This window comes from Mandrillus leucophaeus, unplaced genomic scaffold (assembly GCF_000951045.1).
Source record: "Mandrillus leucophaeus isolate KB7577 unplaced genomic scaffold, Mleu.le_1.0 Scaffold329, whole genome shotgun sequence".
Lineage (NCBI taxonomy): Eukaryota > Metazoa > Chordata > Mammalia > Primates > Cercopithecidae > Mandrillus > Mandrillus leucophaeus.
The window spans coordinates 2,097,071-2,115,849 of NW_012103465.1; the positions used below are offsets into that span (position 1 = coordinate 2,097,071).

An 18,779-nucleotide genomic window follows, 5' to 3' on the forward strand; every position below is an offset into this window, starting at 1 on the left:
TCACTGGCCCTGATTCCACAGTAGGACTCATAAAACTGGCAACGTTAAGACCAAAATAATGTCATTTAGTGTCTAGGGGGAGGTTACAAAGAGGATTAGAGGCAGGCAGGCAAGCAGGGTATATTAAATAAGTCCATGACTAACAGAGTGTGACAGAAAAGGGTTTTATTCTTTTCAACAAAACAATTCCCTAGGACTAGGACCATTACTCCACTGTGCCTTTATCACCTTGGAATTTTTATGGTTATTTTTGATTAATTCACATTTTTGTAAAGGCTTTTTTGAAATGATGCCAGTTTTCAATTTTTAATTAAAGTCGTAAATAATCTTAATTCTGCCTTAAAAGGTTTATTGTTTCTTTTTTTTTTATTGCTGCCAGGAAATATTTCAAATACCAAGTCCTGATGTGAGTGAGCAATTAGAATCTCTCCAAGGTCTAGTAACAACATTGTACCATGTAAATATTACACACTGGTATATCAGCACAAGGTTTGGAAATATGGATTGACTAGTTTCAGGTTTATTAGCAACTGCTTCTCCTGGGAGTGACATTTCCTTTTTTTGTTGGATGGAGCAACTTTCATCATTTCAATTTCCACAAATTAATCCATCATGGATTCATAAATAATTTTTAAAATCTTTGGATAAAAAGGCAGGCTAAAATCGGAAAGTAAACACTGCAAACTTATCACTAAGGGCTGCGCATTGCAAGTCAACAAGTCAATGAAATCCAATTCACCCACTTGCAGAAAACAGTGAACATCAAAAGCTAAGCCATTTGAGAGACAGGGCCTTCTTTTACATAAGACAAAATTAAGATAACACTGCAATATTTGACATGAGATTACAATACTGCTCCTTGAAAGTACACCCTTGTTTATTTAGATTGCTTGTTAAATGGTGCCTGCAAATTGTCAGTAAAATAATATTTTGTAGTCTCAAGATCTGGTTTTCTTTTTTCATTTAGTGCTTCAACAATCTCTCACACAATCGAAACTACTCTTTCTTTATACAGAGGCTGAAACATATCAAATATCCCGTTACATTTCCAAATCTGTCAACCTAGGTTACCTTCTTAACTTGAACATTACAGTGTTGCTTATTTGTCTAGATAGGGGACCGATACTCTTTCATGTCCATGACAATTGTTAATCTCTACAATGGTACTCTCCGATGTTAATGATAGATTCACTATTACAATAAAACCTTACACATTTGGACAACTTGGAGGCAGAAAATGATCAGATTCAGGGGGAAGAAAACCCCCTCATCTAGAAGGTGTGTTTTTTTTTTTTTTTTTTTTTTTTACTAATTCAAATTTATAAGGTGTATATATAGATGATAACAAAACAATGGACAGTGGTCCTGCTGAAAGTAGTTAACACCATGCAAAAAGGGTGTGTTATTTTAAGAAGATTAAGCACATGCTTTCTCACTTTATTTACATTATTAATTAACTTAGCAGTTCCTTTGCTTTTCTGAAACACAAGAGCAAATCCAGTGTCTGTCTAATGATCACAGATATCAATTTACTGGGATTCCAATTAAAGAAATTTAACTATATTTCTAGGGGAAAATGATTTTAACAATTAACTTACAAGAGTGGGTTTGTATGCAATTAAGACTATCTATCAAATCCCCCTGACTGAGCATTTTTCTAACTCACAGGGAAAAGGTCAAATTCTTTCCATATACGCACCCTTGGCTGGCACTGTGCTAACACGTCTCAAGGAAGAAAAAAAAATCTCAAGTAACAAGAAGACTACAGAGCATTTCCCAACATAAAAGTGTTAAATCCCTATAAACCATGAAAGAATGCAAAATTTCTCAGTAGAAGCCACGGTGACCTGAAAACCCTTGCCATGGGGTTCAATCACTTGAAATACGTTGAGTCTTAAACTGCCCTTAAATTTGTTATAAAGGGCCCTTAAATGAATCAAGAACCCATCTCAATACCAATGAAACACTCGAAAAGCCAAGGTCAGCTCAACATGTTTTCTGCCATGAATAGAAGATACTCATTGATCCAAAAATGTAAAAACTTAGTTACTAGGAAATGCCTTGAAAGGTAGTAAGCTCTCTGTCTCTGGAGGGGTTGAAGCACAGTGCAGTCAACCACTTGCTAGACATCTTATGGAGTTAGGAGAGCAAGCCAGGTGGACTGGCTGGTTGGTCTCTAACATTTCTTCCAAATCTGAGATATTACGATTTTTATGAACTTTGAAAATGCATTAACCCCTCATTAATGTCAAAGTGATTTTAAGTTCAATTCCTTTTTCAGATTTTCATACAAATTCAGAAATCTGCTTTTTCTCTAAGCGTAAAGAATGCTCTCTACTTGTCATACAGACTTACTTATCTTCTTCATTAGAGCTTCACGATTTTGGCTAATTGATATTTTATGAAAAAGCATTTCTTTCCAGAAAGATTTCTGTGGTGGTGGTTTCCCCAATTCAATTATCTTTAGCTATATGAACTTAACTTCCACAAAAGCTTTTTGTTGCTTTCCAGTTTAATGGACCTTCCTTACTTTTCTCTGATTCCTATTATACAAGCCTTCCCCAGAAATTTGCATAGCTATATCAGCTATGCAAACCATAGCCTCGCTGTTACTTCATGGGAGACTTACCTCCTCAAACGGTCTAGAGCAGGTTACACTATGAGAAGCATAAGAATTTCAAGTGCCCTGCAGAAGTTTCGTGTACTACAAGAATAATTTGAACATGCTTTTCCCAACTGGAAGATTCTCTTTTAAAATTACCTTTTTCCTTGCTTGTTGATCTTTGGAAGAATGTGCCTTCACATGCTTTCTTAGGGAACTTGGGTCTGTGTAGCGTTTGGTACATCCTGGAATTTGACAAGCATAAGGTTTCTAAATGAGAAAGAAAGAAAGAAACAGCTGTGGTTAAATCATAAAGGTAACTGGGGAATGTTTCACTCAAAGACTATTGACTTCAGAGCATGAACTGTTACCAATTGACTGATGTGAAATGCTAGCTAATACTCATGTATTTTAATAACAAAGTCTAGTAACTTCACATGATGGTTAAGATAAGGGTAAACTTTCAAGAAACAAAGAGATGCCCTATCCTTGATGATTTCTAAGAGATTGCTTTAGTGTGCACTCTAACCACAAAACCGCTTGTGGCACTTTTTAATGTGGAAATTATTAGTAAGCATCTCTAGTCATACTTACAGTTATGTTTCCCTGAGAATAATCTTTGGTACTGTCAGAAACTAGTAAACACATATTCTTTAAGGGTTCAGGTAAAGAAGCTGTAGTAAAGTCCAGAAAAAAACTGGGTATTTTTCAGAAGAAACCTGATTCAGAAGAGAAAGGGAGAGAATTAAGAAGAGAAAATTAGTGTAAAGTGAGTAAGAGACAGTAGGTTTCAAACAGACACATGAAAAATCATCCAGAGAAGCATTAATAATATTAGTTGCAGAGGTGTCCTAGTGTTGAGCCTGAGTTAAGTGAATAAGCTCTTGGCTGAGTGCAATCAGAACACACATTTTGGCTATTTCAATTTCCCCATGCTCCTAGAAGATGTGAGGTATGATGCTTAAGGCTGAGTCTAGGCTTTTATATATATATATATATGTGTGTGTGTGTGTGTGTGTGTGTGTGTGTGTGTGTGTGTGTTGTTTTGTTCTTGTCACTCAGGCTGGAGTACAGTGATGAAATCTCGGGTCACTGCAACCTCTGCCTCCTGGGTTCAAGTGATTCCCCTGCCTCAGCCTCCTGAGTAGCAGGGATTAAAGGTGTGCACCACCATGCCTGGCATTTTTTAATTTTTGTACCCCTTGTGCTTGGTACATAATAGGAATGAATGAATAACAGCAGCTCACATCCATTCACATTTCAGCACTTATTCCTACTGTTATGACCCTTAAACTTACCAAAGGTTGGAGGCTATGACTCTTCAGTTGTGAGATAAATCAAAATCTTCTGCTTTTTCAAGAAATGAATAATTTAAAAATCACAGGATTAACTGTGTTTATAACATATATTAATAGTAACTGATCTGCTTAGAGTCTCATCAAGTAAGGTATTAGAGCTGTGCTTGCATGATGTGAAATGTAAGGACCAGACCTGAAACCCTGTCTTGGGATTCTTGCTCTAGTAACTTGTTATAGTAAAATCATCATCATCATCATCATCATCTGACTAATCTGATTTTATTGTTGCTTCCGTTTTTATGTGCATGTGTGTCATTCTGTGAGCCAACAAATAAGTGGATTACAGTATTTGACCTGCTAGAAGCCATATTTATGGTTCACTCCTTTTTTGTGTGTCATTTTTGATTCCAAGAACAAGGTTAAATCATGAATATATAATTTAATTTGACATACCAAACTTGAATTCTATGTTTGATACCTGCTGTGTTCATTGACTGACTGACTGTTTGTCTGGTTGGTTGAATCACTCAAAAGTATGCTTCTGGGATGTGCTCGGCACTGTGTTTCAGATTAGGGATCTAAAAGTGAACAACAGATGAACCAGGTTCTCGATACCTCATGGTTTCTACAAAATAGTGAGACTATTGGCTAAAGTCACTTGCCAGTTAGTTTCTACTGAGTAAGCAAAGATTTTCTTTAACCTGGGAATCTTTTCTGAATTCGCATAGCCTTCTTGCACTAGCCTTCCCCACCCTGCCCTGGCTTCAGGAGCGCAACTAGCTAAGATCTTTACTGGCAATCCCATTGTAAAAGCTTATGCTTTGAGCATTAGAGGAGATGTTACATGTACAAAAGGCTTGATGACTATTAACAAATTATATACATTGATGCCATTATTATTACCACGGTCACTACAATTTAGGTTGGTAATGTCATTTTCTATTTGATTTTTTTTTTTTTTTTTTTTTTTGAGACAAACTCTCACTCTGTCGTCTAGGCTGGAGTGCAATGGCACAATCTCAGCTCACTGCAACCTCCGCCTCCCGGATTCAAGAGATTCTCCTGCCTCAGCCTCCCAGGTAGCTGGGATTACAGGCATGCGCCACCATGCCTAGCTAATTTTGTGTTTTTAGTAGAGATGGGGTTTCGCCATGTTGGCCAGGCTGGTCTTGAACTCCTGACCTCAGGTGATCCACCCACGTCGGCCTTCCAAAGTGCTGGGATTATAGACGTGAGCCACCATGCCCGGTTTTCTATTTGATTTTGAGATGTTCTTGGAGAAAGCTTGACTACACACTCACTGTTCCTCTCAGCTGACCTTCACTTTCTTCTCTTGTTGTCAGCCACCAGGGAGGGACTGCTATGCCAAAATAGCAATGTCAGGGACTGATCTAAGTAGTACTGCTGCACCCGCCATTTTATCTCACGTTACCTAAGCTTTAACTAGCATGCTACACTTCATCCAACTATATATTTTGTTATTTTCCACCTGTACTGTACAATTACTTTCCCTGTCTAGATATTAAGATGCTAATAGAGAAATTAATTAATACAACTATTAAGGGTTAGAATTAGGAACTCAGTAATCTTTATGGGAAAACCATTTTTTCTACAAATAAGGAATCCACTTAGTTGAAGAAAGATACTTTATCCAAAATTCTGACAGTATTAGCATAAGGAGTGCTTAATGAAAGGGAACAAGGACCTAAATTTAAATAATAAATTCTTCAAGCAAGTACAGTTTGTTTTTAAAATCAAGTGTGTGGTTTCTATAGGATTTTAAAAGAGCTCACTAATTTGTTAAATGTAGTAAAAGTTTAAACAGGAGCTAGTTTGGAGCTTAAAGGAAAAAATGATGCTTTAAAAATATTTAATAGAGAAATAATTTTTCCAAAAAAACAAAAATAGCTGAGTTTTAAAAGCTATTGCATTAACAAAAATTGGGAAATCACTGTATTAGGTAGTTTTCCTCAAATGTTTTTTAAAAAGATATATATTTTTATTCCAAAATGATTTCTGAAAATGCTCTTAGTTTGGTTAGCTAAAATTAGCTCCAAGTAAAGGAGGCCAGTGTGAAACCGTAACACTTAGCCTCACAATAGTTCTTTCTAACTACAGATAACTAGGTGGAGTAGAAGCAATTTCTCAAGACAATCTTGTCTCATAAATGTTCATTCTTCCATGATAAAGATTAATGACAAATTGGAAAATTTGTTTGATCCCACCAAGAGCATTTTAGGCACAACAAAATAGGGCATTTTAACACAATTTATTCTTTTTTTTTTTTTCTTTTTCTACTTAGAAAAATCCCAGTATTCACCACATTTATTCATAGTATTCTATTTATTGGCCCCAAAATCACTGAATTCAGGTAGAGTAGAAACTGGGTCCATCCTACACCCATGCTGCTCTAACTATATTTGAGATATTTACTAGGCAAACCATCACATTTATGCATATTCGGGGATAATTCTGTTTAGAAAGGTTATGTGACATATAGCTAAAATGACTTCTATGAATATGACTAATAGAGACTAATATAAAATTTAATAAATATGTCAACTATAACATCAGAAGGATCTTAAATATGTATGAGAAGGTGTGTAGAAATAACAGTATCTTTTCAAAATTCAAACTCTAGTGTAGTTTAATAATAGACATCAGAATGTTAACACCGAAAAAGTACTGTCATGAATACATTATTTGCAAGAATGTGGGATAAGAGATCTATGATGTGTATAATACACTTATCCTGATGGCTTTGTTAAGCAAAGTGAAATTACATAGAGTCTATCTGGCCTAGTGTAAGGAAAATGCCATCAAAACCTGGGAAATGCAAAGGAGGGCTATCAACGTAATTGAGAAAATAAAAGACAAGAATCATAGAAAAGGCATTTGGGAACGAGCAAAATGTTGTAGCATTAAGGGAGTTAAGCGTGTAATAATGAAAATCAATTGTTCTCATAGGGTTGATGTCAAAGAATATGCGGCTGTTAACAGATAGAAAGCATGAGGAAACTGAACTCTTGGGAAAGATTTGCTGTTTCTTCTTAGATCAGTTGAAGGTGAAAATACCAGGTGGTTTCTAAAGCAAAGGGCCAAATTCACTCTTGAAAATCATTCCAGCCGCCAAGTTCTATGTCAAGAGGAAAAGAACCAGGGTAGAAAAAAACAAAGAAAAACAAACAAAAACTCCTTGATATTCCTAGCAATAGCATACATTACCAACTTGATATCTGAATACTGATTTTAATGCCGTCTCTACTGATCACTCTCTGTACTAAAATCCACTACAGGACAGCCCCTAAACTGCTTTTGCTTTGTACACAGCGGTGAGCAAGTCACCCTTTTGTCCCAGGAGGTTGTAATATTTAGAATAACCTGCTACTACAGAAAACTGGAACAGCCAAATAGGGCCCCATCTGGCCTTTTACCAGGCTCCACTGCTGCCCTTGGCATTGTCCCTGTAACCTGCAGACCATAAAGCAAACACTTCACCAGCCTACTATCAAGCAGGCACTTCCTCACACCAGGTTCTGGGTTGGAAACTGGAAAGCTCCTGCCATTCTTACAGTGTCCAGATGCGTCCGCTGGTGTTTGGCGCGGTCGCTGGAGTTACTGAAGGCCTTCTGACAACCCGGATGCTGGCACAAATACGGCTTCTCGCCTGTATGGCTCCGCAAGTGGATCTTGAGATTTTCAAGCCTTGAAAAGGCCTTCTTGCAACCTTCAAACTGCAAAAAGAAAACAATTTTTGGTTGTTGAGAAGAGCCCTGGATGTTTGAGTCTGGGGGACAGGAAAAAGAAAATGTCCTTAGTTTGTACTTTGCTGAAAATGATAAAATAAAATCAAATCCAAACATTAATAAATATTGCTCCTAAAAATATCCAAATGTTTACGTGAACTGCATTTTTCCACTGAATATACATGCCACTTTCTGTACCAGATTTGGGTCCCAAACTGATTTCTGTGATTACTTATGTCAGAGCAAATTCACTGTGAGCCATCTGGCTCTGTTAATAAAAATACAGTAATGTGTGTCTTAAAGATTTATTAAAAATTAACACACTTTTCCATTTCCAAATTGGTCTAAATTGAAGGAACTGGAAAAGAAGAAACTTTCTGACAACTAATAAACTAATAAGAAAAAAACATCAGAGTGATATATGAGAAAAAGGAGAATTGAAGATCTGAGAGCCCAGGATGAAAAAGACATGCATCCACTAGATCAATATGATCACACATTTCCTTAACTAAATTTGTAAGTTTTTCCAACCCTCAAAAGAGTGACCATGTTAATGTATATGGTAATGACAAGGCTAATGAGATAAAGTTTTTAACACACTTTTATAAAGGAAGCTAAAAGACAATTCATTTAGTGCGAAATCATTTTCCAAATAAAGTACTGTAATACTTTAATCTTTTTTTACTTTTTAGACATTTTGTTATCTAATTCATGAGGAAAAGAAGAGAAAAGACTTAAGATTTCAATAAATGTGTCACTGGTTTGTCAATAGTATTTATTGACAGTAATATTTACTCAATGTCTTCTGAGGGCAAAATATCAGCTACTATTAATAGGGTTAAAGTGATTCCAATCCTTGAAGTAACAATTTAATAAAGAAAATGTGTTAGAGAAAGCCTATAAATGAAGCATAAAGGTAAGATGGGGATTTATCTTTTAACTCTCCCTTTGGTCCTAAGCCCCAGAATATTTATGTTACTTAGACAGTTTTAATCCCATTTGAGTTCTCACTGGAAGGGAAATGGAGAAATATGGAAAACCGACTGGAACGAAGCAAAATACATTTAAAGCAATTAAGAAGCCTCACTTCTTAGAGAGAAATGCAGTGGGGTGAGGGTGTGTACAAAAGGAAGGTAAGTTCCAGATGGTTCCCATTCAAAATTAGGAATGGGATAACCTTGCTGCAAGAAATTTTATAAAACTCTTTGGCTCTCTTACTATAATAGATGATAGAGGACATTGTTCACAACAGAATGATCTAGAGCCAGCCAGGTTTTGGTTATTGGAATTTTCATCTTTAAGTAAAGGATGAACTAAGTAAAAAAAAAAAATTAAACATGTCATAACTCCATCTATTTAAGTTGTCCAGATTTTGCATGCTGGAGTATTTTAAGAAATTTATGAAAGTTGTACTTATTTTTGATTGAGAGTTATACATGTTTCACAGACATATGTTGGTTTATTTCAATTTTGATATTTTGCTTAAAATAATTTTGGTGTTTTCCTGATTTCTATTTCACATAAAAATAAATTTAGCCTGAGCAGAAGATGAATGCTGACGAAGCCAACTACTTTCTCAGCAGAGTGAAAGGAAACGTCACTAGAGGGAGAGAGGAGTTAAGGGGCTCATTTCTGCAGCTTTTCAAGTGACTCTCAAATTTAAGAATAAAGGGGCTCAAAATTAAACCCCAACTCATAGCTAAGAGGCCTCTGCTGACCAAACCTCTGTTTTTAGGGTTCTCTTTGAATGACGACTCAGAGAAAACTCTTGGAGCTCAGTTTATTTGACTTGGAATCACCTGGTGGACCACACTTAGGTCTGAAATGAGCTTGTGGTTTTAGACACACCAAGTCTGTAGCCTAGTTCCTAGCAAGGCTCTTTTGTAGGGTGGATTCCATTTTGGGGCCAGCTCCAGGGGCACATACCCAAACCTGAGTAGGCCCCATATCCACTCTGTTCCACAGTCGCCTCAGATCTTGGTCTGAGAGAAAGCTGCATTGTTTCAGCACCAGGATGAGAGTGGAGAACTACTTTAGAATAAGATTAATGAGGTTTCTGTGAGTACAGGATAAAACAACATCGCTAGTTCTACCACAGAGGGATTAGAAGGATCCAAGACATGTCCCTGACTAATTCAAACTGTTCACTTGATAAGACATAAACTATATGTAAGAATACCATTTCCAAGTCTTTCCAGTTAAATGTCCACTTAAATATTCAGTTAAAACTCAATTAATTGCTGTTATTACTCTTAACAGAAGCAATAATCAAAGACCAAAGGGCTTACTGGATTCCAAGCAAATCAGTGCAAAATGAATAGTATCTCAGAATATCCTGACCATTTTCAAACAGCAAGGGCAGAGGAAAATATAGGCACCCAGACTGAAAATGACAACAAAAAGATTATCTGTAAAATAATCAAAATCCAGTTGATATCAGATGATGTTTCCTCTGTAACAAGAAAGGGCAGAAGACAATAGAATAGCATTACAGTATTCTCAAGGGAAAAGTTTGTGAATGAAGGGTTTGACCTCATTATGTTGTATGAATAAAGGCAGAAGAAGAAAGGCAATTTCATGTAGTCAGGGGCTCATAACATACACCTGTAACTCACTCTTGTTGAAGAATTCACTTGCAGGAACCATAGAACCCAAGACCAGTAAAATCACGCACTAAAGGATTAATAAATGCCTTGGTGAGGCACAAAATATCCAGCTCCTCACAGGAGTGTGAGGGCACCACACCTGAATGAACTTGTCACATTGACAATTCTGCCAAAAGAGAAAGGAGGTGCTATTCATTTCTCTAATGGCATCTGGATGAAACTTGAAAGCAAACAATTTTATCCTGAATCATTATCATTTATTATGGGAACAACCCTGTAATTCATCACAAGAATTTCCCCTCCCTCAGGCAGTTTTACCCCTAGATTTGTAAGTTCAAGTAAATGCAAATGCATTAAAAATAAACAACATTTAGGTAGGCTTATAAAAGATTGTTTATAAAATATACCAAAATTAGATTCTTTGACTGTTTGGGCAAATGGATGCCTTTTATCCTTCTTATTTTTTTCATGTTTTCCAAATCTTTAATGAGGAAGCAAGTCTCACCTTATAAACTGACATCTACACTTAGGGAAGCACGGAACATTAGGAGTGTTTCCCTGGGTCTGGCCAGATGCTTTCTCTTCGAGGTTCCTAAAGTTCAAGCCCTTCCTGAGATCCAAGGTCCAAATTGTTAACTGACTGCTTGTGTCACTGCCACTGGACAGCTCCTACCCAAATTGAACAATATCCTATTTTCAGATCTTCTTCTTCCTGGACTAACTGTAGAACCATGAGCCCAGGACTCAGTGACACATGACTGAATGATCAGGCCAGAGTTTGGCCGAGGTTCAAAAACAGACTACGAACAGGAAAACAAGAGAAACACTAATCAACAAGCAAACTCTCAGAATCCAAGGGGGAAACAGAAGGTGGCTGAATAGAGCACAAGGGAGACAAATGCAGGGTGACAGTGTGGGGAGCAGCAGTGGTGGAAAAGGGGCCTGGTGTGCATTCGGCATACCAAGCTCCTTGCTAGAAAATCTCCCCTCTGTTAGTAATTTTATCTAAATAGCATTATTTTTTCCCAGCAAATACTGAGTAAGCCCTATGTGCATGAAAGCAAGGTCAATGTGTACGACTGGGCAGGTTACATACTGATGCACCCCTGAGGAGTGTTTCTCAAAGATGGGGTCCCTAGACCAGCAACATTGGCAGCGCCTGGGAACCTGTCAGATATACACATTCTCTGACCCCAGACCTATAGAATCAGAATGCTGGGAGTGAGGTCCAGCCATCTGACTGTTAACAAGCCCTCCAGAAGATTCTGATATTCTGATGAACATACTACACTGTGAGCAGGTGAGTCAGGGAATGCCATTCATACTGTGATCACTGTCCATTTATTGATGAAAATCTTGTGATAAAAGCAAAGCACTTTGCAGAATGTACCCATTTCTAATTCAGACAAGGGTCATAGGGACTAGTGTAGCAGCGACCATCCTAGGATGGAAAAGGCATCTCCATTCCAGAGCGGGGCAAAAAGGACAAAATCTCAGAATCTCCATCTCTTACTGGAGACTCTTTAAATTTCCAACTTTTTAATTTGCCACTAGGCAGATACCTGGTTCTGAAATAGGTGTGCCCACAAGTTCCCTCGGTGGCCTCCTGACCAATAAAACATCCCATACTTCTGCCCATTACATTCTCTTGTTGAGAAAAAGCACAGAAGGGGAGCCATCATTTTCTGTTTGCACATTTCAGTGGCTTTGCGGACACATATGGGAACGGTGCATGAAACTGTTAAGTGATAGAACTTACACTCATGGGTCTTGAAAATACTGCATTGCATGAAGCCTCACTCTGAGAAGGATTTCTTTAACTCTGAGGCTGTTTTCAAGCAACAAACTTTAATTAGAAAGTTTAAGTTATTGCAAACCTAAAGAACCTTAGCTTGTATCACTTTGCTAATTTAGATTATTTTATATTTAAAGAATTGTAACTGGACTGTAATCACCATCTATATATATTGGCTTGATTACGGATTGTTGACATTAAGTGGCATTAAGATGACCTTTGAAATATTACTTTCCCTTTCTATTAGAGGCTTTTGTGTAAGGTTCTAAAAATGAAAGGCTCATTAGACACCATTAAAATAGGATTTATTCCATATGTGTAACCAATAATTAAGTAGAATATTACTCCCTCCCCTAATCAGCTACTTAGAGTGCTGAGAAGCATAAGTTCATATTCAAAGCAGTAATAACAGCAAACCTTTCCTGATCAGGTTTCCATACCATTGCTAATGTCAACTAAACCCAAACAGAAAGGAGTCTATGATGCCGGACATGCTTTTTAAAATATACATTTGATTTGAATTAAGGCTTAGTGTTTATGACCCTGGGAGGTACACACTTTCACAATTCCGTCAATTAAGACCAATTAATCCAATTAGTGATGGCTGATGCTAAGATACACAGCAAGAATTGACTGATGAAGTATATGCCAGTTCACATCTCCACATACAGCCCAAAGATAACAGAGAAGAAAGGCATGGGCAGGAGGATCAGCAAATATTTCTAATCCTGCAGGTACTGTCAAAGTGACTTCCACAATAAGTCCAAGAGTTCAAGTCCACTTGAATCAAGCATGTACCTTCAAAAGCTGTAAATGAAAGATGACTTCTGTGACTCAGAAAAAGATGGTCAAAGGGCCACCTTACACACTTGAGGAGAGGTGAGAAATTTGACGCATGAATTCAGCTGGGATTTAGTTCTGGAAGCTTCTTTCTAGACCACTGCTTCCCAGCTTCACCTGGGAGACTTGTTAAAACACAGACTCTGCCTCACTAGGGCTAGGTCGGACCTGAGATCCTGCATTTCTAACAATCTCCCAGGTGATACTTCTAAATGGTGAATGTTTGAAGGTTACACTTTGAGGAGCAACATTCTAGGGATCATTAGGTCACTCTAATCTCAAAAAGGCACAGTTTGGTGGGATTTTAAAAAGAAGAAGTAAAATAAACAAAAGAACTAGAAAATAAATAAAAGAAGAAAAGAAAGAACCAAACAGTGGCAGTTTCACACCTTAGGTTGTGAAACAGTTAAATCTAATTTTAAAATTTAAGTGGGAAGATAACAGGGAAAAAAAACGTAGAAGAAAAGTCAGAAAAGAAGGACCAAGAATCACAAGAAAGACTGCAGAAGCACACTGGGGCCATCGGATTTTGTTTCTCCTTCCACGGACTTCACATTTGGACATACAGGTCACCTCATGCCACTCTGGTTTCTGTTTCCAGTGCATTCTTAATAGTACTAGATGCTCTAGCAAATCTTAATATTTACATCAGTTTGTAGAAAGTGCTACATAAGGGAGAAAAAGAAAATCATTCAAATGTTTTGAGACTTTTAAAAAGTATCTAATTCATGAATCGATTTTGTGGAATAATAGGGAATTCCTCCTGCTCCTTGTTTTGTTCAGACTAATAACTCCACAATGGGGACAGAGAACATGTCTCTATATATTCTTGCTTTGTGATTTTACTCATGTTGCAGTCAAATCACCCTCTTGCTCTGAACAGAGCATTGTACTCAGGAGTTACTGGGTTTCCCTTTGGTTTGGTAAAAGGTAATATCTGATTTTATAACATTTCAAAGATTCTACCCAGAGTAATAACAGCCTCACTGGAAATTTATTTAAAGTTGTGATAAGGTTGTCCCTGGTTAATTTGAGAGTCCTCTTAACTTCAGGGGAATCAGTGTAACCCAAACTGAGTTTCCAAAGTTTCCAAGTATCTAAACAGATTTGCACTTGCATTTCCTACAACAATCTTCAAAGTTTCCCTGACCCTGGGTTTGGCTAGGGCAGAAGGAGGGGAGAAAAGGCTGCGACACTTTGTCTCAATGAGTCAATCACTCACTGAGTGCGTGCCAGTCATCTGGCATCTGGCATTCTGAAGTGGCCTACAGTCCTCATTTACCCAGATTATCTGGAATTATTAAAATTTTTGTAGAATTAATATCAAACTCTTTCTGTAATGTTTTCCTAAACTGTAATAAAGAGATTCAAATTACTACATTTTTCCTTATTATTCTGGTGTACAAAATGGGCCTATTAACTAGCTCATAAATGTAACTTCCTGGCTTCTTGTGCTGCTTATTTTTGATGAAGAAATCTGTATAAAACAAGGTTTACTGAAATGGACAGTACATACACGTTTCTTATTGGTTTAAAGGAATATGTTGTTTTTTAACATTTGGGTCATGAGTAAGCAGCTGATTCCTAAAAGGGTCTTTGAAATGAGGTAGCAAATTTAATGAGAGTTCAACTTAAAAAACGAAAATGAAAAAAACATTTCAAGAAGCCACAAGACACAAGACAACGTAGAGAGAAATATGTTATTTCTGTTGCAACATTTGAACCATATTAAATTTTTATGGAAATTATCAAGTGTCTGGTTTGTAACAATTGAAAGGATCTGAGGACAAATGGAACCTCATCATGGGTATTATACCATGACTGGAAAAAGAATATTCACAGTGCAACATTGATACTTAAGATATATCATATGGCCCTCTCTAGCTATTCTACACATATAAGGTATCATATATTATTGATGTTATACCAATACAATGCCAGAAAACTACAATTTCAAGTGAATAATTATTTCTGTAAGTGGGTAAATAATGAAAACTGGTTGTCTGGAGGTTATATAAACACAACAATAAGTTTTTATTGCTGCTGTTGTTTATTAGCATTGATTTCATTCAATCTGTGAATACATATCCACAAGAGCACGTATACTTCAGGGGTTGACAGACAACAAAAAATGCATTTGATAACATGCCAGTAGAGCAAATGTTTTATGGCTATGTAATTAGCTCTGCTAAACATACCTGTCTTAGTCCATCTTCTGTTGCTAGAACTGAATACCACAGACTAGGTAATTTATAAAAAATAGAGGTTTATTTAACTCACAGTTCAGAAGACTGAGAAGTCCAAGGGCATGGCAGCAGCATTTGCTGAGGGCTTTCATACTGTGTCATATCATGGCAGAGAAGCCAAAGGGGAAGTTGGCATGTGAGAAAAGGGGGCGAAACACAAGAGGTGACCTCACTTTACAACAGCCTGCTTTGGAGACAACTAATGCAGTCCCACTAGAGTGAGAACTCACTCACTCCTGTGACAATTAGCCCAGGCTCACGGGAGCAGCATTAATTCCTCTTAACAATCCAACCACTTTTTAAGGCCCACCTCTCAGCACTGACACATAGAGGGGACCAAATTTTCAACATATGAACTCCAGGTATCATACTCAAACCATAGAAACAGCTAAAAGCAACCAAAGTATTTAATTTTCTGTGTACCTGTGTTTCTGATCACCATGTAGCCACGTATAATCCATGTACATGTATCTATAATATATAAGCATAATACTTCTATGAAGTATAAAGCATACAAATAAAAGCAGTGCTCAGCTGTTTTACTACTCTATATTAAAGAAAAGAATTACTTCAAACTCTAAGTACAGCAGTATACCAAGTGACCTCCTCCATGAAGACCATGCACATATTGAGTTTCTCGCACAATGAGTATTTCATTAGGCTCTGCAAAAGTAACATTGGTTTTCATCTTACCTTTCCTGCGCTAATAATGTGTTGCAGGAGATAGACATACACGCAGAATAAATTTGAAATCTGACCCTGCTTGCTCCAATACCCCCATATTATTTTATATATATATAAATGAGATGACTATTGCAGAGGTGAGGAAACCAAGAGAAGTTTGGATAATTCATCCTTTCAATTTTAGGCAATATTTTTGTATTAAAAAAAAGTCAGAAACATTCTCTGTAACTTTAGTTTCTCCAAATCATCTGCCTCAGAAATACACTTTCAACTTTCAGAAGTCAGATAGGGAAAGATGAAGTAAAAGACAACTAATTAAGCAAAACGAAATAAGAAGTAGAAAAACAAAAAACAGAGAGAAAGAGACACTACAGGTCAAAGAAGGGAAGGGGGAGGAAGAAAGTATGAGACCTATGGCTTAGCATATATGTGATCAGGCCTGTCCCCTCTTACCTATCCTCCCACATCTCCTACCTGGGCTCCAGGCCAGCCAAGCTGCAGTTCCCTAATTAAGCAGCATGTTGCTCTTTGCCTCTTACCTTTGCATATACTACTTCCTGTGCCTGGTAACATCCTACTGACCCTTTAGCTTGGTGCCACCTCCTCTGGGAAGCCTTCCTTTAGGCTTCTGCCAAGGCACAACAGATCAGTGCCCACACATACCCACCATGCTTTGCCTACTGCCTTGCTAACACTTGGAAATATAGTAATTGGATTGTTTGTTTCCCCAACTAGGCTGTGAGCTTTATAAGGACAAGGTACTGAGTCTTATTAATACTTTTATTGCCAGCACTAGGTACAGGGCTTGGCATATACTTGGCAAGTGATTGTAGATTATTTGCTAAATAAATGCTAAGGAAAATGGAGAGAATGAACTCTTTGTAAGAAAGCATATTGATTTCCTAGACTTCCTGTGCAGTAAGCTCATTAAGGCCTTTTAATTAGGTAGGGTTTAGTTACTGCTCATGATGACATCAAATGGTCAACACTGCAAAAGCTTTTATAAAATGTATTTATAGGTTTTAGATGCTGAATTTTAATGTCCTATAGAACTACTGTAAAATGTATCTTTAATTATTTTAATATTTAACCATGTGAGGAAAAATACTAATAACAACATATGGTTGTGTTTTTTGTGAATGTGAAGCATTTACTTCTTTATTGATATTCTGAGAAATTTGCAGCAACACTGGTGAAGTAAGTGAGCTGTTTTCCTACCACTCCCTTTTCCAAATCTGAGCTAAACACACAGATCTATTGGGAACATGTTATTAGCAATAATTCAAGGCACACAAATGTGTGCCTTCTTCATACATAAAGGAAAAGAAACTGTTTTAAATTGCCCTTTAAAAGCTGAGCTAATATGCTGTCAAATATGCCAGGAAAGAGCCTCTCATCAGAGTTTCTCATGCAAAGAAAAAAGATCTTTTGACCTTGCCCTGAATTACCCTGAGTCAAGTGTCCCCACACAGCAGGTCAAGCAGTTTCCCATGATGCCATGCCTCTGTCAACCATCCTATAGCCAACCTCTCAGAATGGGAGGCAGAGACTCCAATCCTGTGTCCCAGGTTATAACTATGCTTGGCTACAGGGTTTGTGTTCAAAGCACATGGGCTGAAGCAAAGCCTTGGCTCTGTCTTCCCTGTTGGCAATGGACTTGGCTGCCCAGTAATTAATTGTCTTTGACTGCAAAGATGAGAATTGCCACTGCTTGCCTTCAGTTTTATTAAGAATTGGCATGCTTGGTTTAACAGAACTAAGCAATATATTTATTTACTATGGTGTTTCCCAAAATGATTGCTGAATTCTGTCATCTCTTGACTGAGAAACTGTTTGCGGGTTGCAACAGAATGTATGCTAACATACATACAGCAACACAAACCTCCAAGACAAACTGTTTAAGTCAATTTGCTTATCATATAGGCATATAGGTGCAAATATGTGCATATGCATTTGTGGGTACAGCCATGGGCACACACTTTAACACTTGCACACATATCCCACACAGATTCTGTAATAAATGTGTGTGTTTAAGATCTGTGTGCAGGGGTGTAGAAGCAAGCATGAATTTGCCAAGAGAGAAAAGGAAATTCACACACGAAGAGAATAATTTACCATAAATTGGCCCACACTGAGTTTATTCCAAAAAACGGAGTGCAAGATGCCAAATTTTTAATGGCTCTTGCTATTCCAGATCTGGCCCTGACAAGCTTTGGAAGAGATGCAAGTGGGCAGGAAAGATGGGATTAAAAAATTATATCTTAAGCCTTTTCACTTTCAAATGTAAAATTTCCACCACTGTGACAGGGGGAAAGAGAGTGGCAGGGATATTTTCCTGACACTGTGCTTTTCTCAACAAAAAGCCATCGATTTCCACTATGCACTTCTTAAATATAAATCCTGTACTTCTTGTTAAAAATCATCTGTGACTGGCTGCCTAAAAAAGAAAGAGATATGAAAATAATGGAACTCAAAACCTTGCATTAGCCCTGGCGGCCATTACAAAGGGGTGATCTCAGAGTGATGCCTTCACTGCAGCTCCATCGTCCTAGGATTGACAATCTTTTGTGACAACCCACACTGGTTCATCAAAACCACTCACTTGCTTCTAAAATGCATCACCTCCAGTTTCTTTTCTTTCAAGGTGCAACTTTTCTGCATAGCTTTCCCATCACAAGCCTAGCTGGCACATAGCAGGGACTCAGAAAACCCTTCATTCTTTCCACTTGCTCTTCTCTTTTCTTGTCCTGATTTTAAACTACTCTATCCCATTTCTGAATGTCTTTCTCTTTTGGTTGATGAGGAAATCTCTCTCACATTTTACCCCTTCTTCCTACATGCCCTTCATCCTATATGTTCACTCATGGTTAAGAAACTGTCATTAAATCCATTAACTCTTTCTATTGATGACCTTTTAAGTCTTAAGACCCACACTCACAGTTATTCAATCACTGTTATGCAT

General features: G+C 37.4%; 1 protein-coding gene across 2 annotated transcripts in view; it reads right to left on the bottom strand.

The window, feature by feature from the left end:
- The window catches only part of GLIS3 (GLIS family zinc finger 3), a 489,017-nt gene that overhangs the window by 104,976 nt on the left and 365,262 nt on the right, over positions 1-18,779 (bottom strand). For both annotated transcript variants that reach the window (XM_011988357.1, XM_011988358.1), the window contains 2 exons: positions 7,473-7,634; positions 2,762-2,872 (listed from right to left, as the gene is read on the bottom strand). In XM_011988357.1, coding sequence (XP_011843747.1) covers positions 2,762-2,872; positions 7,473-7,634 — 273 coding nt within the window. The remainder of the gene's footprint in view (positions 1-2,761; positions 2,873-7,472; positions 7,635-18,779) is intronic.